General features: G+C 38.4%; 1 protein-coding gene across 5 annotated transcripts in view; it reads left to right on the forward strand.

Annotated features, from left to right (window-relative positions):
• LOC128865723 (protein qui-1) overlaps positions 1-24,877 on the forward strand; it is a 317,735-nt gene that overhangs the window by 254,189 nt on the left and 38,669 nt on the right. For all 5 annotated transcript variants that reach the window (XM_054106016.1, XM_054106015.1, XM_054106012.1 and 2 more), the window contains exons 12-18: positions 2,637-3,555; positions 3,718-3,930; positions 6,430-6,647; positions 18,397-18,543; positions 18,818-19,118; positions 19,445-19,568; positions 19,824-19,935. In XM_054106016.1, the coding sequence (XP_053961991.1) occupies positions 2,637-3,555; positions 3,718-3,930; positions 6,430-6,647; positions 18,397-18,543; positions 18,818-19,118; positions 19,445-19,568; positions 19,824-19,935 (2,034 nt within the window). The remainder of the gene's footprint in view (positions 1-2,636; positions 3,556-3,717; positions 3,931-6,429; positions 6,648-18,396; positions 18,544-18,817; positions 19,119-19,444; positions 19,569-19,823; positions 19,936-24,877) is intronic.

The raw sequence follows: 24,877 nt of genomic DNA on the forward strand, positions 1-24,877 counted from the left end.
CCAAATGCATTTTTAAATAATGATGAGTCAAAAATGGTTTTTCGTTGATACTTAGATTTAGATTTAGGTTTAGATTTAGATTTACTGGACATTTGTACTTCGACCTCATCGTCGTTTGTGTCCCATTGATACTTACCCTACGTAGGTAGGCAGGTGAAATTGTTTAAGTACCATCCTGGAACTCCCCAAATAGGACTCAGGTGCCGTTTTGATACCATTGTGAGACTTCCAACAGAAAGATATCTACAGCCAACCAGAATTGGTGATCAAATAGAAAAGATTGATGGGATTTAAGTTGGCGCACTGCCCCAGGCTGTCGGAGAAAGGTGTACCCGGTAACCTTAATCGTCTAGCTGCTAAATTCAGACATTTACATAGAAAGTGTTTAACAGTCGCCTTCTCTAAAAGGTCCAAGCTTTTTCAATGGAAGTTGAATGGTAAACCAGCTTTTCTGCGTGTGTGCCGATCATCTAATGTCCGGTAAACCTAACTGCGAATTTGGAAATTGAATGCCGTGGAGTCTCCAGGACTTTATGAGTCGTCTGTCAATTGTACTAGGGCCAAAGTGTTTCGAAATAGCACATGAAGAAATGGAGTTCCATATTTTCAGCGCTTCCCTGAGAAATACAATAATTTGTGCAGTTCCCCTTTAACAACTGTTAAGGGAATGCCGATGACAAGTAGAGTCTCTCTGATATAAATTCAGTCTACTTCATGGGGGGCTGCTCATCAAATCATCAACAATTTCATTTCCCTGTATGTTACTAAGTCCTGGAACCTAAATCCGAGAAATGTTACCAAGATATTTGATCTCCGTTAATATCTCCCTCACTCCCACGTTCCCTTAGCATTATTCATGCCTGCATGATTACAATGACTTCTGCCTGAATAACACTAGCAGTATTCGGCAGTTCAAAAGCTAGGTTTGAGCAAAGCCTCTTCTCCGACTCCCGATTCCACCCTGGAGCCGTCAGTGAAGGCAGATGTACCAGCGTCGGTGCAGATTTTCCCCTCGTTCCCATCCTGCCAACTTGGAAAGGTTGACCTGACAGAACGTAAAAGTCAATTGGAAGCCAGTGCAAAATGACATTAAGAGCAGCACTGGGGCAAGTTCTACATTTTCCGGTGATGCCAATATATGAAGTCCTTTACACCCTCCCCAGTTTAGTGATATTATAGCCCTTTATAGCAATTGAAAAAAAAATGAAATGAAATGAATTATAGCCCTTCCGAAAGACCTTTCCACCAAACTAGGCATCCATATGTTAGAATTGAACATCCAAAGCTCGACCTGTGGCAGTCCCTTTGTTTGCCGAATATACATAGATTTGCAGGAGTAAAAAGCTATACTGGTTTTCTTCACCCGCTTTTCAATGTGTAGCTTCCAACGGAGTTTGCAGTCAAAGATCAGTCCAAGATGCCTAAATTCCCATGAAATCGGGAGAACGTGGTTGTTTAATTTGGGAAGTCTAAGTACAGCCAGTAACCTTTCCAGAATCTCAGCTGAAGAAAACGGTCCCGATACCATAAGATATCTTACCCTAACCACTATTGATTTGTATCCCTCCGATTTCTTCTCGCACATACCCCGTTGCAAAATTTAAAAAAACCCGCTATTTTAGTGTAAAAATCTAATTCATCCTGCAACAAAAACCATATAACGCAAATTTTCGAATTTTATAAATAAAAATTGAGAGCTTCATCAAAACTTTAAATTTTTTAATCAGAAATTCTAGAATTTTTCGGGGATTTTAGTTTAACAAAGCGCAAGCTTTAAGTGACTACAAAGTACCATTGATTTTTGACAATTTTTTCGCTGAGGTTTCAGGTTTTTTCTTACTTGCAAAGTAAACAAAAAACATATCAAAAATCAACGGTATTATGTAGTGACTTCAAACTTGCAATTGAAACTTGCACCAAAATTCAATAGGTTATAAAACTACATACTTGCAATTTTTTAATTTTTTTAACTTATTTACAAAGCTTCAAACTTTGCGTTATATGGTTTCTGCTGTAGTATAAACTATATTTTTATAAAAAATAAAATAGTGATGATGGTATAATTTTGTAACGACTATATTTGAGAAGAAACGAATTTAGTGGTCAGGGCAAGTAAATGGAACATCTAGAAAATTTATATATATTTTTATTGTCAAAATAAAAGTTGTTCAAAATTTCCGAAAAAAGTCTGAAAAATATTTATAAAACATTCAAAAATACTTCCATGCTGAGCAGAAGGAGAGTTAAAGTTTCATGTCAATCTGAGTTACAATGCCACTCGGCATGAAGTTTCAGCTAATGGAGTGGAATGCATTATATATATATATATTTGATTGGCGCATACACCCTTTTTGCGTGTTTGGCCGAGCTCCTCCTCGTATTTGTGGTGTGCGTCTTGATGTCGTTCCACAAATGGAGGGACCTACAGTTTAAAGCCGACTCCGAACGGCACATATTTCAGATATTTTTATGAGGAGCTTGGAATGCATTACATAGGCTATATTCAATAACTATCAATGTAATTCAAACATAATGTAAATATCAATTCAAAAACCTTTCCAATCTTTATTTACAAAAAAAAAATACCTCAATAATCACTAACATTAACATTACACAATTTTCTCTCTCTTCTGCAGGAAATTTTCCACGAACATGCCACACATTTACGCATACTTCGCGAACACCACGAGGTCGCTGCACTTGCCTCGAGTCATGTACAGGGACGTTTGCGCCAAAATTTGCTAGCCAACTTTCGCAACGGCAGTCGTCATGCTCCCTACTTCATTTATGGCCCGCATGGCAGCGGTAAAAGTGCGCTCTTGGTGGACTTGTATCAGCAGTGCAAGGATTGGTTCAATTCAACGCGCGTCTATCGTGTCATGCGCTTTGCTGCCGCTTCGCCACGTTCCGCCTACAATCTCGAGCTGCTACGCGTCATTTGCCAGCAAATCTCTATAATTTACGATATACCCGAAGGTTATTTACCCAAAGATGCTTCGTTCGATCCGGTTTATATTAACAGTTGGTTCCAGAATTTGCTGCGTCGCATCGAAGATATGAACAATGACATATTTTTCATATTCATTGATGATCTGCAATTGCTAAATCCGCTGGATTGTGATGTAGTGGCAGCACTCTCTTGGTTGCCCACCTCTTTGCCATGGAATGTGCAACTCATCTGCTCCACAACAACGCCTATTGATCAATTACGCTTCACACCCATGCAACGCGATCGTTTCAAGTCGGCGGAGTTCCTTTTCGACTTATCGGTCGAGGAGAATCTCACGGAGTTGCATAAGCCATTGGCGATAGCTGCTGGTTTAACGGGCATATCGTTTACGGATTTCGTAGCGCATGAATTCGATCGGCTTGAGGCGCGTTATGGCAAGAAATGTGTAGCGCGCTTAGCTGGCTACATCACTTGCGCAGAGTTTGGTTTGTCGGAAACGGAGCTGCTGGAATTGCTAATGCCCACCGATGACCCTGAGGCATTCGTTGATACGGAGAGAGGAAATTTCAATTTCTCCACATTTAAACAGATACACAATGATATGCGTAAGTTTTTTTTCGTTTAAAAGTGTATAGCATTTACATTTAAGACATTAAGCCTTTGTAGAATTTTAATAAAATATTTGCCAAACCACTCTCTTTTTTTTTTTTTTTGGTTTGCCTTTTTGGTACCTTCCCAACATTCTACATAATATATTACAATTTCAGAATTCGTACTGCGTGATAAAATCATGTCTGGCAAAGTGCTGCTACAGTGGCGCCATAGTTACTGCGCTGAACTCTCGAAGAAACGCTACATGGATGCGCAGAGCACACGTGCCATGCACATAGCCATCGCCAATATATTTTTCCAGCAAGAAAATGAAGAGAACGACGCAAGCACTAGTGAGAATGCATCAGGAGAAAGCGATAAGCACTCAGGTAGTTTCAATATGCATATATATATACATGTTATATATAACAGGCGCTTACACACTTTACTGGGTGTTTTGGCCGAGCTCATCCTCTTGTTTGTGGTGGACGTTTTGATGTTGTCCAACAAACGGAGGGCTCCACAGGTTTATGTCGCCTCCGAATGGTAGATGGTTTTTTTATGAGGAGATTTTCCTGCCAATTCCTACTAAGCTAGATTACAAAATGCACAGTGAATTATTACATTTTACTATTGTTATAGTTACTCATACGCCCCGGTGTGATAGGAGAAAAAATATTTCATATAACCTGCTTATTAGCTATAAACCAAATTCCACAGGAAAAACTGGCACAAGCCAAACATGAGATGGCATATATGTACGAAGGCGGTTCAATAAGTACCCCCAGAGGGCGTTCTTGAGGGCAGTTGGTGTTAGCATCGTGTGCTGCCATCCATCAAACGACGGCAAAACAAATTTAACTCATTGATAGGTTAGTTAAGATTTGGTAGCTATTCGAGTAAAACGCGTTTCGTGATTTTCGCTAAGATGGAAAAAGAGCACTATCGTTCGGAAATTCACTTCTTGTTTTTGGATGGGAAAAAAGGCGAGGAGATAAAAGCTTCGCCATCTATGACTAGAGTTAGATATTGGTTCAACGCATTTAAATGTGAGCGAACATCCATTTTTGATGAGGAGCGACCAGAACGCCGGCAGACATAGTTACCGAGGAAATCAATCAAAAATTCCACGACATGATTCTCGCTGATCGACGAACGGAAGTGCGCGCAGTAACATAGGCCATAGGTGTGTCCACCAAAACGGTAATTAATATTTTACATGATAAGTTGGCGATGAAAAAATTGTTGGCCCGATGGGTGCCGCAATTGCTCACAAGCAACAAAAAGCGGATGCGGCTATTAACTTCGAATCAGTTTTTGGAGGAAATTAAGCGAGATCCGAAGGACTTTTGTCGTCGAGTTGCCACCGTTGATGAAACTTGAAATCAGCATTACACACCAGAAATTAAGCAACTAAGAAAACAGTGAATTTGTCCGAGTAAATCTGCTCCAAAGAAGCGACGATTTTTTGGGATGCGAACGGCCGTGGACCGCTTTCACAAAAGAAAAGGAAGTGAAAAGAAGGTTGTTGTTTCACCACGATAACGTCCCAGCATCTTCATCTGGAGTTGTCACGCCAAATTGCATGAATTGCGCTGTGAAATGCTGCCGCATACCCCGTATTCACCCGATATAGGTCCTTGCGACGTTCCCTTGTTCCCTAACATGAAGAGATGGCTCACGGGAAAAAAAATTTCGTTTAAACGAGGAAGTCATCGCCGAGACAGAGACGTATTTTGGAAAGTTCGACAAATGCTTTTTTTGGAGAGGTTAAAAAAATGGCCGGCGCGTTGTTTTTGTTGAAAAAATTAAAATCAAAATTTGAAAAAATGGCGTCTAACATGTGTACTTATTGAACTCCCCTCGTATATAGGGTTACCGGGTAAAATCATCCTTTATGCTTGGGGGCATTATTATTTAGGTGATTTCTGATTACAAGACATGAAGTTCAAAAATTTGCCATCTCAACTTATTCATCATTTTGGAAAAAATACGGCCCAGTGATGCCGCCGGCCCATAAACCGCACCAAACAGTCACTCTTTGTGAGTGCATTGGTTTTTTCGAAATCACTCTTGGAATATCATTCGCCCAAATGCGGCAATTCTGCTTACTAACGAATCTACTGAGGTGAAAATGTGTCACATCACTGAAGCGGATTTTCTTCACGAAGTGCGCGATATGCATTTTGGTTTGAATGCCCGATTTCATAATAAGCCTGAATAACTTTAATGCGCTGCTCGATTGTGTATCTTTCCATGGTTCGAATTGAATTAGCCTGAAATTGAAAATTGTCAAATGAAATGCAGAAAAAACTTGACGTTTAGGTGTAGTTCACATTCAATATCGGCTCTTGAAATTTAACCAACCTTTATAAAAACAAATTTTTAGTTTTCCCACATCCACTTTCTTTTAAATATAAGTTCAAAGCTCCGATTTTATCTGTTTTTAGTTAAAGTGCATGTGAATTAATAAAAATCGGTAATGAAATTTAAATCCAGCTTTTTCAATTAAAAATGTCTGCTTAATAAAGTTTTGAGATTACTTCATTAAAAAAATTCATTCACATCATTAAAAAAAAAAATGTGTATGGAAGCTATGCTGCACATTCTTTTAAAAAGTAATATGCTTTGTAAGCTATCCAAGAAGGTATAATATTCTAATAATAATGTAATTGAATACTTTAAGCAAGTAGTCCATAAAGAAAGTCAATAATATCCTTGAATACTCGTATACAAGCCAACTTTCCCGATAACCCTGTATGCGTATGCATGTAGTCCATCTATGCTCCACATATGTATATATAAGTATATCTGCTATAAAATATTCCAATTGCATTTTGTTATGTGTCGATAAAATTTTCTTTTCTTTTTTTAACTCATCTTTGCAGTAATAAGTCAAAGGGAGAAGGAAAGCATTTCTGTATCCGAACGTAAAGCCTCATCACATCACAACGATGACACATCCACCTTTTACAATCCCATCGCCGCCGATGTCTCATACAGCATGCGACATGTGGAAGAGAGTTGGCACCATTTGATGCGTTCTGATGATATTGCGAAATTCAAGCAAATTGCGGTGTGCAATTTTGATTTTCTTCTGGCGGCGGTAAGTGAGCGCGTATACGAATACAACAAATCTGGCTATATATAATATTTATTGCTGTACTAAAATTGGGGAAAAAGTAATTTCTCTGATATGTTATGATATTTAAAAAAATTTATTTGAAATGAGGTAAATTTGGTCATTTAAGGGCGTAGCATTGTGTAAAGGCTGTGCTTGTATTTTGGTATGTTTTTCTTTAATTTTTTATGAGGAGCAATAAAAAGATATCGTCTTGGCATTTCAAGATGATACAAGGTGGCGCAAAATTAATCACCCACTTTTTGCAAATAGTGTCCTTCGTCAATCATATTTGGCACCGGCGAACTAGACAGCTGTAATATCTTTTATTTAGCAAAAAAGTTGTTCAAGGAAAAAATGGGATGATTAACTTTTGTATTAATCAACTAAGTGGGATTGGGATATTCGAAATCAACGCAATTTTTTAATAATTTCATACTCACAATTTATTGTATCGAAATTCCATGTGTTATAAAACTGCGTGCTCGAAATTTTTTAAAAATTCGCATTAAAAAGTGGGAAAATTTTATGAAAACTTTTTTAACTTTTTTTTAATTTACAAAGTTAGAAGCTTGTGTTCATGAATGAGAATGAACCATACTCTTATAATTAATTATATATCTGACTATTTTTATAAATTACTAGCTTTAACCCGCGCCACCGCTCGCGTAGGAGTAGTTTTGAGTGATTTAGGTTATGTATATAAAAGAATTACAAACAATAATTTCATAGAAAGTAATTTTTTATTAACACCCATACGAGTAATATTACAATACCCGGCATCCGTTGCTATGCCTCGTTGAATAAAATCAAAACAACCAATCAGAAAAATATCAAGCAAAATTATTTTGATTAATTTTCTATCTCAAACCGTTTTTAAACTTTGCATTTGGGTCATAGTTGAACAGCTCATGCGGATTATGAAGTCTAGAGTGTGTTATAAATAGTGGGAAATAGGAAAATCTAAGATTTTTAAGATTAAACTTAGGCAAATATTCAATTATTAGTGACGAATGAGACTGGTGGCGCGCCCTGGGGGCTGTGGGAAGGGAGTTATATCATAAAACCATGCCTATAACCTTCATTGGGTGAAAATATGAATGTATAAACATTTTTACGTCATTTGGTGTTGTCGTTTCGTAGTGATGCGCAAACAACGTACAGACATTCACCTTTATAGTATAGATTCAAACTAAATGGGGAGCACATAAATAGTCAAAACTTGTCAATAAGTCCTTGTGCAATAGTCATTTAATGCACCCTACATGCAGCATCGAGGATAGAGCGCAAATTAGTTGTCATTAAACAAATAAATTGCCTGTTTTGATATACATATCAAAAATAATTAAACTCATGGCGTTTACTCTCAAGCTACAGCTTTTAAATTAATTCATGTTGAAGTTTTCTATTGATTCATTTTCTATTTATCCCATTTGTACAAACGAAACCTTTATTCAATTATTTATATAAACTTTGCATTTTTAATTAAAACTATGGCTACTTGGAAAACTTCACACAAAGCTCCCTGCCGCCAACTTCTTCACTCAAACACATAGCCTTCCTCAATAGAAAGCACTGCGCTTCAAAGCAACGCTAGCCTCGCTCACTTCTTCCGGATTTAATTTAGCGAAATGCATTCAGTAAAGCTTTATCTTAAGTTTCCTCTTTACGTTTTCGCGCCAATTAAAATCCCTCCCAGTTGTGCATCCGCATAAGGCAGTAAAAGTTTCTTGCTTACGAGTATTCGCAGGCACTTACGACCCACATTCATCATACGACCTGCGCAGCTATTACTTCAACTGATATTTTAACTTTGCACTTCTGTTACACTAAGCCGGTTTCCTACGTTTTGCTATTGTTTTTACATTTGTTACCACTTGACGTTGACGCTGACGCTGACGCTGACATTACATTGTTGAATTGTTATAGCTCTGCGACTGGCTGAATGTTACATTTACATGGTCTACTGTGCAACTATCAACTCCTCCTTACCCACTTCACTGGGCATTCATGTTCAACCTAAATTTCCGCACGGAAATTAAGCTAACAAAAGTTTTTCCTCTGCTACATTGTCATTTCTAGCTGCGTTTTGCCTTCTCATTTTCTTCAATTTGATATGAAAAGAAAAGCGCGTATTTTAGTTTCTTTTTTGCTAACTAAATTCTTTCGATTTGTTTCTATCGCAATTACTCAAGTTGGCAGCGCTATTGTCTACAGAAATGCTGAAGATTATCCAAACGAAAGGATTGTGATGATGAGAGTGTTTTGTTTGTATTAGTGATGGGTTTTTTAGTGTGCGCAATGCATTCCCAAACAGCTGCTTAAAGCATTTCCTTATATTGCACAATTATTTTGCCTTGTTAAGCGCCATTGAAATTTATAATCGTTGGTACTTCACTTGGACCTTGAAATAAATTGGATAGATTTGATGAAAACTATGTATTTAGAAAAATAAAGAACTTCATAGCTTGCGGCGAAATATTTTTTATTGGAGCGACAACAACATAAGGCCAATTTTATTTCTAGGGCGAGATTTACTTACTTTAATTAAAAATGTTCAGCTCGCTTCGTTTTAAAATAATAATATATAAAAATATATATCATGAAATAACTCTGCACTCTGTACCACAAAAGACTTTTAGAAGTGTCAATAGACGGCGAATTGTTGCGGAAGCGCAATATTGATAAAAGTGTGAAGAAAACCAGTAAGGCTCTGTACAGCTGCAAAAGGTATACGAGTATAAGGGCTACTTGGGATATATCCCCTGCTCTGATGCGCTGGTGTTAACACATTTACTGCATTTTGTGAACAGTCCACGTCCATTTATATTATTTTCGATATTTTATTTTGTGACTTATATGTGACTCATTAGCGTAAGACAAGAAATTTTCTTGGTCATGTTTAATGAGTCACCTATGAACACCATAGTATTTTTTGAGTAACATACCACAAAATCTGTCCAAAATTGTATAGCGAAATGAGTCACATAGGACTCATAGGGCAGGGAAGTTGTTAATATCAGTGCACCAGAGCAGGGGATATATCCCAAGTAGCCCTTAAGGGGTTACATGGGTTTCGTTGGTTCAAAAAATTTATATATTTTTTTTTTTTGCTTATTAACTTCTACAACATCTCAGAAATAGTATCCTAAATTTTCAAGTCGATCCGAATAATAGTTTCGAAGATACAGCCTGTGCGCTTGGAAGGTGTGCGCTCCAAACCATTTCGATTGTTACTCAAAATTTTAAACGCGTTTTCCTCGGAACAGTTCAAAGTCGATTGTCAAATGTTCTCGAAAACTACTCAACCGATCTTGAAGAAATGTTACACAGGTGTTCGAAATACAATTTACTCGTGCTCGGACGCAGGATTTTTTTTTTTCAATTACAACTATTAAAAAAAAAAACAAAATATCAAGCAAATTTTACCGAAATTTTCATTTTTTTGGAAAAATGTCTGCCAAAATTCTAATTTTTACTTTTTTTTTCCTTCGTTCAAGCACGAGTTTATGGGTGTAACTAAAACACTGATTTTTGTTTTTTTTTTTCATTTTTGATGAGCCTTTCAGGAGTTATGCTAACAACGCGGACGCACCTTTTTTTCGAGGGGTCACCGGAAATGACGTCACAATGGAGGAGTTTAAATTTTTTTTTTTTAAATTTCAGAAATTATTCTTTAAATATGTATCTATAAGACAGAAAAAAGTTTGAATTAAATAAATAATTTTTTACATAGAAAAAAAAAATATTGAAAATAGGCCTTTTTTTACCCGACGAAACCCATGTAACCCCTTAATAGTTAAACCGGCATCACTCTAGTGCTGCCTTTGTGTTCTGAACCGCAACCATAGAAAACTATTTATATCTACTGTCCCATTAGAGAGGAAGCAAGCTGTCGCTGAGCTATGCATCACTCGTGACTATTCGATACCACTTTTAAATGTTTCTAACATCGGCGCAAAGTATCGATTACTGCACGAATATCGTTAAAAAGTATTGCCTACATTCAAATATCGAATAAAAAATCTGACAATTTTTTTAAACTTTTATTATTGACCGGAAACTAATTTATTTATGTTTTGTTAGAATTTTCCTAAGGAAAATGAACAAAAATTAACACTTTGAGGTATAAAAATGCAATTTCTTTAGATATACGCTTGAAAGGTCTGAAACTTATCAGCACATAGAAAGACTTACTCACTCCATTGAAAGCGTATCAAAGGCTGCCCAGTAATGCCATATACAGTGGACGTAGTAACTACAGACCAGTAACTTATAGAAGCTAGTGGATAGGCAAAATCTATTCACTCGTTTAAAGGGAACATTGTATCCGCTCCTGTGTCTTTTTCCCTAATTTTTCTTTATCTTTAAAAACCAACAATGAATGATGACGGCAAGCGTTTTGCACTCGGCACACTAAATCACAGAAATATTTGGGAAGAGTCCTGGAAATTGTTCTCTATTTGCCTTACGTAGACTTGGTAGGCTTAGTTTTATGTTATAAAAGTTGAGTGAAAACAAAACAAATGGGGTTGCTGAACCAAACGGATGTCTGATCTTTTATTGGGTATGGAAATAAATTTCCGTCCTTTCTTAGCCAAAGTTACGAATTATTTAACCATTAAATAATACATTATATTATGGGAAGTAAGTGCCTATGGAAGCTACAACTTTACTCCCTCTTACAGGCAGCATACGGTTTCCTCTGACGAAAAATTCGAATTCTTTTGGCTTGATCCATTCACTGAGCCAGTTTGAAATACTCTGGTAAGAAGTGAACCACTCTCCAATAAGGACGGACTGCAATGATAGAAACAGATGGTAATCCGAATTTGCAATATCTGGGGAACACAGTGGGTTGGGCAAGATTTCCCAATTCAATCCATCCCATTCCGGCCATTTTTCTTTGATAGCTCGATTCAAACGCATTAGCTGCAGTCGTTAACGATCGCCAGTGACGGTTTCAGATGGTTTAAGGAGTTCATAATAGATGACACCCTTCTGAACCCACCAGATGCACAACATAACCTTTCAAGCATGAATATTTTTTTTCACTGTCGATGGACCTGGTTCACCTGGCAGGCTAAAACTTCTTCAAGATAGATCAATTTTTACGCCAGTGACGATGCGATGCATAAAACCTTTTCTTCTTCATCTCCCGATATCTCTCCCCTTCAGTTTATGTTGCACTTAGTTACCTGCTTCCTGGACCATTCACATGGCATGCAAACTTTTGCGGTTGAACATCCAACTCTGGACATGTCATCAAGGGTTCGACATGCGTCTTCATCTCATAATTGTTGTAGTTGAATATCTTCCAATTTTTTCGGTGCCCCTACGCGATCTTTAACGCTCACGTTTCAGTTGCACTTTTCTTTAAAAGGTAATAATTAAGCGTAATTTGCCGCAAATGCTGTTTTTTCGGACTAACGTCAACTACTGCGATCGAGACCTCACATATGCACCTTCAAATCACCAGTATATTACTAGTGCGAACACAAAATAGTATCAGCAGCGACACCTCTTTTAAGAGGGCGGAAACTTATTCCCATAAACCTATTCCATACATCTAGTGTTTGGAATTTCATTTAATTTGACTATAAGTAAAAGTATGTGTAAGCAAAAGACACAAGAATATTAGTCAATGATTCTTCTTTTTACTGGACAGAGTAAACATTGCAGTTCAATATGGAAAACAATTTCACTGAAATTAATATACTTCCACGGCCGACTATAAATCCAAGTATATCCTGTCAACCCAATTTTCAACACAAGTCAACTTTGATTTTGTTTTTCAACTTTTGATTCGTTTCTAGATGGTTTTTCTAAAATTTATCCTAAATAGAACCCTATAAAAATAGTCAAGTATAGTCAAATCGCAGCTTTTAGGCGACCTATTTACATCACCGTTTCAACTGATTATTAAATTTCCGAAGACTTTTCAAGCAAAAAGTGGCCCATTTTGTAAAAATATGTATAATCATACCTATAGCTCACACAACTGTTATTTTAACTGTAAACATAAAAATAAGACCATCCTGTGTTAATATCTCTTACCCTTACCAAATTATATTATTCTCTGTAGAAGGACTCTTAAATCTTGAGCAGAACGAAAGGAGGCACAGTGCAAACGTATTTAATTTTATTCCCAAACACACACAAATATAAATCGCCATCTTTGCACTTGCACTTGGCCTCGTTTAGTCACATTTTAAGTGCATTCACCGAGCTTCAACAGAGTGTATGCTGCACTTCGTTTTAAAGCATTTCGAATTCAGAAATTTGCCATACATGCACATACGCATACATACTCACGTGTGAAATACTCGCTCATGCAAGCATGACTGCTTTAGATGCTGTAATAAAAGGAGGATTATATCTCAGTCACATTTACTTTTTCAATAGATGCACTGGAAAAATTGTATGGCTCTACTCGTATTATAAAGGATTACGAAATGAAAGAAAATCCGAACTTGGTTTTACCACTCATGCAATATATGTTAATTCCTGTCCAAATATATATTATATATTTAAATTCATATGTGCATGAGAGCTTTTGTGTAAATGTATGCAAGCATTTGTATGTAATGACATGGGGTAAATATTATGTTTGTTTCTATCTCGGATACATAACCCGACTTTATTATAAGGGCAGCACACATTGAGAATTGTACTTCTTTACTACTATTTACTTATTTATTTTTACATTTCAAATATTTTTAATTTCAATTACTTTTTTATAAATAATAAAATAAATAAGGTCTTCTAAAGGGCGGTTGAATTTCAAGGACCGATGTTGAATGTGAACCACACTTAAACGTCAAGTTTTTTCTGCATTTCATTTGACGTTTTTCAATTTTAGATTAACTCAATTTGAACCATGGAAAGTTACACAATCGAGCAACGCGTTAAAGTTATTCAGGCTTATTATGAAAACGGGCATTCAAATCAAAATGCATATCAAGCACTTCGTGAAGAAAATCATCTTCAGTGATGAGGCACATTTTCACCTCATTGGCTTCCTCAATAAGCAGAATTGCCGCATTTGGGCGAATGATAATTCAAGAGTGATTGCCGAAAACCCAATGCACTCACAAAGAGTGACTGTTTGGAGCGGTTTATTTTTTCCAAAATGAGGCCGGTCAGGCAGTTACTGTGAATAGTGTTCGCTATCGTGAGATGATAACGAACTTTTTATGGTCCAAATTGGAAGATATTGATGTGAACGATATGTGGTTTCAACAGGGCGGTGCCACTTGTCACACAGCTAACGAAACAGTGGCTCTTTTGCGGGAAAAATTTGATGGTCGAATAATCTCACGTCGCGGCGATGTCAATTGACCGCCAAGATCATGTGATTTGACAGCGTTGGACTTCTTTCTTTGGGGTTATTTGAAAGAAAAGGTGGCCAGCAACAATTCAAGAGCTAAAGGATGAGATAATTCGGCACATTAACGGCATAGAACCTCAATTATGCCTCAGGGTCATCGAAAATATGGACCATCAGATGGAGGTGTGCCGCCGAGTCCGCAGCGGCCAATATTTTGTTTTATACGTAATTGAGTTATACCAATATTATCATAATAAAGAGAAATGACAATAATTTTCTAAAAAAAAATTTATTTTATCCAAAATCAACACCGGCCCTTAAAACTTAACCACCCTTTACAACGAAGAAAATAAAAAACTAAGTTTCAAACTTTTCGCAAGGTTTATAAAAATTTTTAAATTTTTAATCAGAATTTTTTAACAAATTTTGAGCGTATGGTTTAGAGTTCATTGAAATTTGATGGAATGAAGTAGTTCAAAAATCGCGGTGACTTTAGACAATTTTTTTTTTTTTTTTTTGCTCACCGTGTTCGATATTGGACACTAGACACGATAGCTAGTTTTGACTATTTTTCCATGATTTTAATTAGAACTTTTTGAAAAGTTTGTTGTATGCAGTTTATAACTGATGAAATTTTAGTGCATTAAAATTCAAGTTCGAAGTTGTGAAAAATTCTTTTAATTTTTTTGTAATTTTTTCCTTGGCGGTGTGCTGCATTTTCTCGATATAACAAATTGGCTGTACATATGAGCCTAATACCAAAATCATTAGAAAAAAACCACATCCCCAAATGGATGGTCCTACGACATATATTCTTTTTATGAGGAGCTTTTTTATGGCAAAAATAGACTCGAAGGCTTGCCATTGTTGGCCAAGGGGCGACCTCTATTATACAAAAATTTGGCAATTATTTGATGTTCACATACCGAGATTCGGACCTACGCACCCCGAATGTTAGTCACGCCCTAACCCATTCGGCTACGGTGACCTTCGATTGATTAGATTAACTTGCTTTCTACTCATCACAGTCATCAGACCCAGTTCTCTTATTAAACTCAAGATAGAGCTGCCTTTCTTCTGGCTGCAACTGGTCGAGATGTCTCAATCTTCTTCTCGCTATAGCGCTGAGCGCTGCATTTGAGGACTAGATGTGTTGGAGTCTCCTGGGATTGGTCGCAGAAACAACAAGAGCCAGTTGACCATATACCGATCATGTGCAAATGACGGCGCAACCCCGCAGTGGCCTGTAAGAATGCACGTGAACATTCTCAGCTTATCCTTGGGGATGATTATGAGTTTTCTAAATCCCCAGTAGGGATTTCGCACGGCGTATCCCCATAATTTGGTGCCAGCTAACCTTCCTTAATCTTAGCTCTTCCTTCCTAAGCTTCTCCCTGATGGTGTGTTGTCCTATAGAAGGGGGGTCTCGAGTCCTGTTAATAACGAGGCCGCAGCCTTCCGCTACTTCATTTCCAGTTATGCCCCTGTATCCTGAGACCAAAATTAGCCAGACTTAGGTTCAAGTCAACCTATATGTACAGGCTTCTAATTAATTTAAGCACTTCCTTCCATTTTTTCGGTATCACCAATGGAACCATTAGGCAGATTATTGATAAGTCTGTCTCAAGCGCTGTTCAACTGAAACCGGAACCATTTTGTGTTCGTAGCTGGTCCACATTTAGAAGGATGCCAATTCAGTAGGTACTCTCAGAATGATTTACTGCGCTGTACTGATAGATCTTATAAAAGCAAAACGTGTTGGGCACACTTTCAATGAGAAGGACATAGATTAGTTAGGTTTGGTAATCCTAAGTTTACTCACAGATTATCGTGCCGACCATAATCAACTATGTACAATCACATCTGCATCGAATGGGTTTGCCTGCTGTGATAGAATGTCTACAATATCTGAAGGATAACGAGGAATCCCAATTCATTTTTTGTGTATATTCAGTTTGGCTGGATCTTGGTAAATATTTTTTTTTAATAAAAGGAAAGCTGATTCTATTACCATTAGAAATGCGACAGCTAAAAACCGCTTAGAAGTCAGTATTGAATCTGAAGGTGCCTTGGGTACTAAGCGAGATGGGCGAGATATTAAGGAGCAAATGAGATTTGTTTTCGCTCCCCATACCCATGTTAAGCAATACCTAATTTTTATAAACGGGCACACTTTTACCAAGTAGATTCTAATTTTTCTCACATAACGGTCGTATGTAACTACATACAAGAAACGATATTATATAAATATACACATGAATAGACATATATTGGGTAGTCGAAAAAGTATTTTCGTATTTTGTCAATAGATGTCGTTGGAGTCATCTATCTCCAATTCTACTAATCACATTGTGTCATATCATATGGTGTTAGAAAGGTGACATTTTAAGCTTCATTTAACCAAAAAAAATTAAATTCGGAGAAGTTGAAAAAAAGTTATAGCTGTTCAAAAATGAGTGAAAATAATGAAGAAATTCGCAATATTTTGAAATTTTTGTATAAAAAAGGGAAGAATGCCACGCAAGCCACCAATGAAATTTGTGAAGTTTACGGAGACGATGCTGTATCAGTTCGTGTAGCACAACAATGGTTCGCTCGCTACCGTTCTGGAAATTTCGATGTGAAAGATGCACCTCGCTGCGGTCGACCTATCATTGAAAAAGTCGATCAAATTATGGAAAAGATTGACCAGGACCGTCACATAAGCTGCCATGACATCGCCAAGGCACTAAACATTCATCATCAAACGGTTTTGAACCATTTAAAAAAGGCTGGTTGCAAAAAGAAGTCCGATGTTTGGGTACCACATGAATTGTCTGTGAAAATTTTAATGGACCGAGTTAGCATCTGCGATTCTTTGCTGAAACGAAATGAAATCGAACCATTTCGGAAGCGAATGGTAACAGGAGGCGAAAAGTGGATCAAATACGACAATAATGTGCGAAATGGTGAAGGATGGTGAAGCTCAACAAAGGGTCGCAAAGTCAGGATTGACGCCTCGAAAGGTTATGCCGTGTGTTTGGTGGAATTGGAATGGAATCATCCACCATGAGCTGCTCCAGCCTGCTCGAACGATTGATTCTACACTTTACTGTCAACAACTGATGTGATTGAAGCAAGCAATCGAAAAAAAACGGCCAGAACTGTTCAGCAGAAAGGGCGCCGTCTTCCATCAGGTCAACGCTAGGCCACACACAACTGTGATGACTCGGCAAAAACTGGGAGAGCTTGGCTGTGAAGTTTTGATGCATCCACCATATACCCCTGATCTTGCACCATCGGACTACCATTTGTTTCGGTCAATGCAGAACTCCCTTAATGGAGTAAAGTTGGCTTCAAGAGAAGCCTGTGAAAATTACTTGTCGCAGTTTTTCGCCGAGAAATCACAAAACTTCTACACTGATGGAATAATGTCTCTAGAAGAAAAATGGCAAAAAGTGGTCGACCAAAATGGTACATATTTGGTTTAATAAAGTTCATTTTAAATATAAAACAAAATGAGTTGAAGTTTGATTAGAAATACGAAAAGACTTTTTCGACTACCCAATATATACCAAAATTCTCAGAATGATGTATTTCCTTCCGTCCGTCTGACCGTCTATCCATCCATGCTGAAGATAACTTGAACAAAATTAATATTTATATTTCAATGCAACTTGTTAGGTTGGCATTGAAGATAGGCGAAATCGGTCAATAACCATGCCCACGTACCATATAACGGTAATCTTTAAGAAAAAAACATGAGATATCTCTCTACGAATTATGAAAAATTTCTCAATTTTTTGGCAAACGCATATTTCTGGTAGCGACTTAATAAAATTTGCGCAAACTTGGTACACGTTTTGTTTCTCACTTCTTTAAGATCCAATAAAATCATTATTAAGATCGAAAAAAACATACAAGCAATTCGTTGTTTGCAGCGTATGGGGCCAAAGACCATTCAGAGCACTTTTCTTTCGAAAACTCTTTAGCTCATTTCGTCTTTGCTTGTCATTGTCCAGCACTCGCAGCCTTAAGACAGTCTGTATTATTGACTGGTAGAGGCGGAGTTTGCGTTCACGTGTAAGCAGTTTCGACCTCAGCAATTTTGTGTGGGTGTAATACGCTTTATTTGCTGTCTGTCTTCTATTGCGTTGTAACTGATGTTTTCACTTCCCATTATAACTTTCATTTATTTAACATGCTGAACATCCTCAAAGATAGATGTCCCGATTTCATTGCTTTCAGGAGTTCGTCTCTCTTTCAATCCAAATAATTTTTGTTTTTAAATGTGCGCGGGCATATAAAGATCGGGCTGTACTGAATTTGGTGTTCCTTACTTGCTTGTTTATCTTACTATAAATTTTTTTCATATAATATAAAAGTTTGCTTAAAACCAAAATCGTAATGCTCTTCCTCTTCCAGGTACAAACGGTCTCTATCAGCTATTTACGTTGCCTCATCGAGCATGTTCGCTGTTATTTGCTAGATCGTGATATCGAACTCATCTACTATACAATACGCAAGTCGAGTGATGTACTCACACGTGATCCCATGCAGCTTGGCTCACAGGTATGAAAACTAATTATGCCCATGCCCACGCGCACAATGCATTCACAAGAAGAGTACTTTTAAATTTCCCCACGCAATGAGATTCTGCAAGACTCACACAAATTAAAAAAAAAGAGTTATCCCATTTAAAGTGAAAGACTCACACATGTTAAAAACAAAAGTTACATACTTTCATATGTAGATCCCTGCTATAATGCCAATCAACGCTCTTAACTTGCGGTATTTTCATATAATTAACATCGTTTCCTTTTGTTTCGTCATCTCTTTTTACCAGCTCATCTCGTGGCTACGGCCAATCAGCGAACACGACGAGAACGACAACTCACTGCTGAGTATTACAGTGCGTTCAGCGACCGCCTGGTGTGATGGCTATACAGTGCCATTGCTAGTGCCCCTTACCGGTTGGCTGCCAGCGACGCTGCCCTCGCAGATACGCGTAATGACGGTGACCGGTACTGGACAAGTGCGCGATGTTTGTGTCTCACCAACGAAGCAGCATCTCATTTTGGCAACCAAATCGGGTGATGTGCAATTGTGGCACATAATGAGCAACTCGTTGGAGCACATATTCAAAGGTGGGTAGAAGTATGAGGTATGCATGCATTAAGCACGGAGACCGGGCGATTTCTAAGCTAAAGCAGAGTAGTTTAGTAACTCGCAATGATACGAAAATACTATTGGGTATGTCATTTGATTGCAACCTTTTAAGTTCAGCTACTTGCTGGTTACTTTTCGCAAAACGTCCACATATACGAGTACCAATTGCTTTTTTTTGCTACTATTTAATTGTGAGTCGAACTCGTACTATAGATTTCCACTCAATTTTCCTGATTGTTTACTCGCACGTATACTTAGTTGAAATGCTCTCATTACTTTTCGTATGATTTTTTCCTTCTCCTAGGTCATACCGCCGCAGTCACGTGTCTGTTGGTCGCACCACAATCCGATATCCTGTTGACTGGCTCGGAGGATAACACAGTGTTGATATGGAACGTGACAACGCGTGTGCTGAAGACGCACATCAAGTAAGTGAATACATCAGCAATCGCTGAAGGGCACCCATCCACAACACGATCCTTCCGGCTCAAGCAATTGTACAGCAATGGTCGTCATATGATTTCACCTCCCAATTACAGTGAGATTTCATTTCGTGAGTTGCGTAAATCTCTGCCCAAAGTAGTTTGTGTGATGGGAGTTTTCATCCAATTACGCTTCTTTTTTTTTTTTCTTGTCATTATTTTATTTGAGTCATTTTTCCCCCCTTTCCAATTGTTTTTTAGGTCACATACGAGCATTGTGACGAGTGTCGCTGCTGGTGTCAATAATACTTTGGCCATTAGTGGCAGTGAGGATTCGACGATTGCCATTTCAGATATACACAGTGGACAATTGGTAAGTGAACTTGATGTGAATGATGTTGATTGTGTAGCAAATATTTTGTTTTCGAAAAAAGTATATTCGACGCTGAGCAGCTGTCATAAACAGTAGCCTAAGATAGAGATGATATTGGCAAATGAGAAACGTAAAGCTGATTGGGGCTGATGATGTAAACGTGAGAGTGCGCCTAATGGCTATCACTTCTTAGAATGTCTGTATGAAAAGTTAGCCCAATTTCGGTATTGAGCAATATTACTGGCCACTAATCAATAAAGAAACTGCTGAGCCGGTTTCGATAAAAATTGTTTGGGCTATTGTGTGAAAGCCCGTGAATATTGAATTGAATGAATTCGAATTTTAAATTTTGTTTATGTGACCTTGTGCTGGATAGGATTTGAGTCGAGATATTTCTAAAAAATCGTACATATGAAGCGATTTAACTAATATTGCTAAATCCATAAGAAGAACAAGTGTACTCCATAGATGACACTGCAGTAAAAAACATTTCTCATAATGGTTTCTTCAGCCCAATTGTCACATCCCTAAAACATAAAAGTTATTTTAAGCTCAAGTAGCACACAAATCTTGCTTGAAGTAAAATTTTCACGAGCACATTGAATTTTCTAAGCAAGCACTGTATGTACTATTTACTTTTTGTTTCTTGTTTTCTGAAATCTTTACGAGGATTGCTATTTATATTTCTGGCCTCGAGTACTTCTAGTGTTTGCAGGCGCCATCTGGGGTTGCTATGGGAATATTTGGTATATTTTACTATAAACGCAAGGTGAAGTACCTGGGACTCATCCTTGACAGAGGTCTTACATGGAAGCGAAACATTGAGGAGAGAATCAGAAAGACAACAGTCGCCTTCTATGGTTGCAGGGGCGCTATCGGCAAAAGATGGGGCCTCTCGCCTAAAGTCACTTTTTGACTTTATAACACGATTATAAAACCAATCTTACTATACGGAGTCCTTGTCTGGTGGAACTCGCTAGAAAGGATGGTATCAGTTAAGAAACTGCAGAGGGTACAAAGGTCTACCCTCATTGGAATCAGTGGGGCTCTCCGTACCACTCCTACTCTAGCGCTTAACGCTATGCTGAATGTGGCGCCCGTGGGCATTGTAGGAAAAACAACCGCTGCACGCGCCGCAATCAGATTAAGGTGTTCGGGCCATAGGCTAGACTTAAGTTACGGACACTCTAGCATTCTTAAAAACTTTGAGTTCATCCCTATGGTGCTGGACCACTGTACACCCACGCTAGGTCCGAGCGGACCTTTTTCTACTCACATTCCCTCAAGGGATGAGAGGTCGGGGTGCAACATTCGGCGGCAAGGCATGGCAAACATGTTCACGGATGGCTCGAAGTTGGACGGAAGGGTTGGTGGGGGAGTATTCTGTAAGGAGCCTCCCATCAAACTTAAATTTAGGCTCCCGGACCACTGTAGTGTTTTCCAAGCGGAGGTATCCGCAATTAAGGAAGCGGTGGACTGGTTGCTTAATTCGGTAATTACCGTTAAGGAAGTAAATATTTACTCCGATAGCCAATCGGCAATTAGGGCCTTGGACTCGCTGTTTGTGCGTTCGAGATTGGTCGGGGAATGTCTGGCTTCTCTCTCGACTGCATCCGAATACTTCATCATCAGGCTCATTGGGGTTCCCGGGCCCAGCAGCATAGAGGAAAACTGCTGGGCTGATGAGCTGGCTAGACAGGGAGCTTTGGAGACGGTTTCGTCGCGAAATGAGAAAATTGGGGTCCCCCTGAGAACCTGTGGTCTGCTCCTGGAAAGATAGGCCTCGAGTCAACTCAGCGAGCGCTGGGCTAGTGCGCAAACGTGCAAGGTCGCGAGAATCTTCTGGCCACGGGTAGATCGGGGACGCTCAAGGGAACTCCTAAGGCTAACAAAGCCCCAGCTCTTAAATTTGGTGGGCATCCTTACCGGACATTGTCCGTTAGGTGTTCACGCCGTGAGACTTGGGATTGCCTCAAGTCCGTTCTACAGAAACTGTAGACGAGGTGGAATCATCTCAACACCTTCTTCTCGAACCCCGCTCTCGTCTGGCAAAGACTTAGACATCTGGGCTCTCACTTTTTCGCTACGCCTGCGAATATAGCCGGTGTAAATATCATAAATTTGGTGAAGTTCATTAGTAGCTTGTTACGGTTAACTACGAACGCAAATCAGCCCCCGTCGGCGTCGTCGTAAAATGTATGGTCATCATCGTCTCTAATCCCAAGGCTTCTTCTTCCTTCCCATCTCCTTTCTCCTCTCCCATGTATAGCACCACAACGGACGAATTCCTTAATATTTGTCCAAGTGAGCCACTTACCTAGGGCAGCCATTTAACCTAACCTAACAGAACATTTGATGTGTTAGCCATATTAGTAAGTTATTCTTTACAGTGGTTTTAAAAATTCATCTCAGCAAAGGAATGGAATTAATCCGTGAAAATATTCGTATGATTATTTTGCACAATTTTAGTCAAAAATACATCGATGAACTAAAATCATGATTGGCGATTATACCTTTTATTGGTTGTTTGGCCGAGCTTATCCTTCTATTTATGGCATGCGTCTTGATGGTTTTTACGAGAAGTTTTTATGTGGCAGAAATGGAATCGGTGGTGTGACAATGCCTGGTGAATAGCGACCGCTATTAGAAAAACCAAGTCTATCATTTGGAGTTATATTCTCAGGACTTTGAACCAAAGCCCTACTGTAACAAACTGGTGCAATATTTAGGAAATTTGCTCGTGGTCCAAATTCCGGGAAGGATATACAAAATCAGTTGTTGTGCCAGCAAGAATTGATGCTGTACGCGAAATAATTCAAACAAATTGTGAGATTGAGGCATGCTTGGGCATTAGTGAAATAAGATTTTGCACAATCACCTCGTGGTAAAAAAGATGCGTCTGCGTTAAGTTCCACACAATTAAAAACAAAACATTGGAAACGCGTCTGGACAAAATTTTAGAAATTCGGTGCAAAGCTCCTGATAAATTCTTTAAATACATTTGCATTACTACTTCCTCACCATCAAAACGCAGAAAATATTATTTTGTACCTTTTGCGCCTCGAAAAGTGTTTATTTCGGTTCCTCTCCCCTAGCATAGTGAATATCGTACCTATGCAGATGATTTTTTTTTCCAGTGATTTCCTCGATTTTTTAATATCCGGTCGGCAATGAAACGCTTTTTTATATCTCTACTATACATACACACACACACATTAAATTGAAAACAATCGTCTTGTCTATACTACTGCCTATTATGCATACGTTGCCATCTTTATGTGTATGTATATGTAATGTACATACATATAAAACTCTGTATACAAAAAATCAACCATTAAAAGTTTTAGCTCGCGCGAGATTACGTTAAACCGTATACTCTTAAGCAGCGAAGCGGGAAAATATTCAGGCGATAAAAAAGCAATACGCGTTCCACAGTAACTACTTAATTTTTATTGAAAAAATAAAAATGTGAAAGACTTAATCTTTTTCTCACTATCGTGAAGATGCATTTTCTTTGTTGAAATTTACTAAACGTTTAAAGACTCAACGTAATTGCTGGCGCTAAAGTTTTTGATTCTCAGTTAAGTGAGAGCTGGCACAATAGAGCTGTAGAAGAACTGACAACTGCAAAAGAAGTAGAGTAGAAAAACCTCTGCAAGCAGCCACGTCTTGTATAAAAAGAGAAAGTACGCTTTTCTCATGCAGGAAACATTTTTTAAGCTCATCCGCCGGAATCGCGTTCAATTCGGCTGTCAGTTTTTTTGGATCGCTTCAATGGAGTCGAAACGCCTCCCCTTCAGCTTTCTTTTCAGGCGCGGGAACAAGAAGAAGTCCGGAGGGAACAGGTGTCGAGGAAGGCGGTGTGCGCTGGCGTATTGTCCTGATGAAGGGTCCAATTGCTGACGAGGTCGGGCCGAACCCGAGCGACGCGGTTTTTCAGCCAAAGGTTTTTACTTCCTGGAAGTACAAACTCCTTGTGGACGATGCATCGAGAGTCGAAAAAGACAACGATCGCTGCATTTTCGCCACTGCAAAATCCTAGCACACTTTTAAACAGATTTCACGCGCGGAGCGATGTTGACTGCATCGCTGTTGCCAGCGAACTGGGACCGGTTTCTAGTGGAAGGGGAAGGTCCAACGATCTTTTTCCCCCCACCAGCCAATTCGGTTGATCGCTTGACAGACGCTCCGTGCGGGAAAGCTCATTACTTTTCAATCAAACCCTGTATTCTTCCGTCTCACGTGAAGAAGCTCGCATTTTGCGGTGATTAGAAGAGGAAAATGATGACGAAATAATTGACGGAATCGCGGGTGGCAAGGGTATGAAGATTGATGAATAATTGAAGGCATTTGACTATTTTGTAGCCCGCGCTTGCTCCAGGTAGTCACTTCATTTATTTATTTTTTTTTCATTGCTTGATATTAGTTGTATGTATGTAATGCTTATAGTTATAAGGTCTAACCGTGGAACAGATTATAAAACGGAAGAATTTAATTATTAAGTCTTTGGCACTTTCACTAATTGAAACGCATCTTGCTTGTCGAGGCACAATGGAAATATCATCTCGAGAATTGGAGTTTCTCATTCAGCTTTCTACACATTGCTCTAGGGAATAACAAAATATCACGAAACCTGAGCGAAAAAAGCGTAGATGTGAGTTCTGTCGTCAAAACTTAGACAGAAAATATACAAAAAAATGTGCCTATTGCAAAAAAAAACAAACTATTTATCCAAGTCACTGCCAAACAATTTCGATGGAATGCAGAGAATAAAAATGGCCATTTTTGGCTTTAGAATTTTTAAGTTTGTTGTAGCATTTTCCAATCTTTTTGCTTTTAATACCTTTTTTAGTTTTGAAAACTTTGAAAGTTACAGAAATAAAATATATATAAATTCATTACTCTTGAACTCTTTATGTAGTTTACTAATATAAAATAATAC

The sequence above is a fragment of the Anastrepha ludens genome, chromosome 6 (assembly GCF_028408465.1).
Source record: "Anastrepha ludens isolate Willacy chromosome 6, idAnaLude1.1, whole genome shotgun sequence".
NCBI lineage: Eukaryota > Metazoa > Arthropoda > Insecta > Diptera > Tephritidae > Anastrepha > Anastrepha ludens.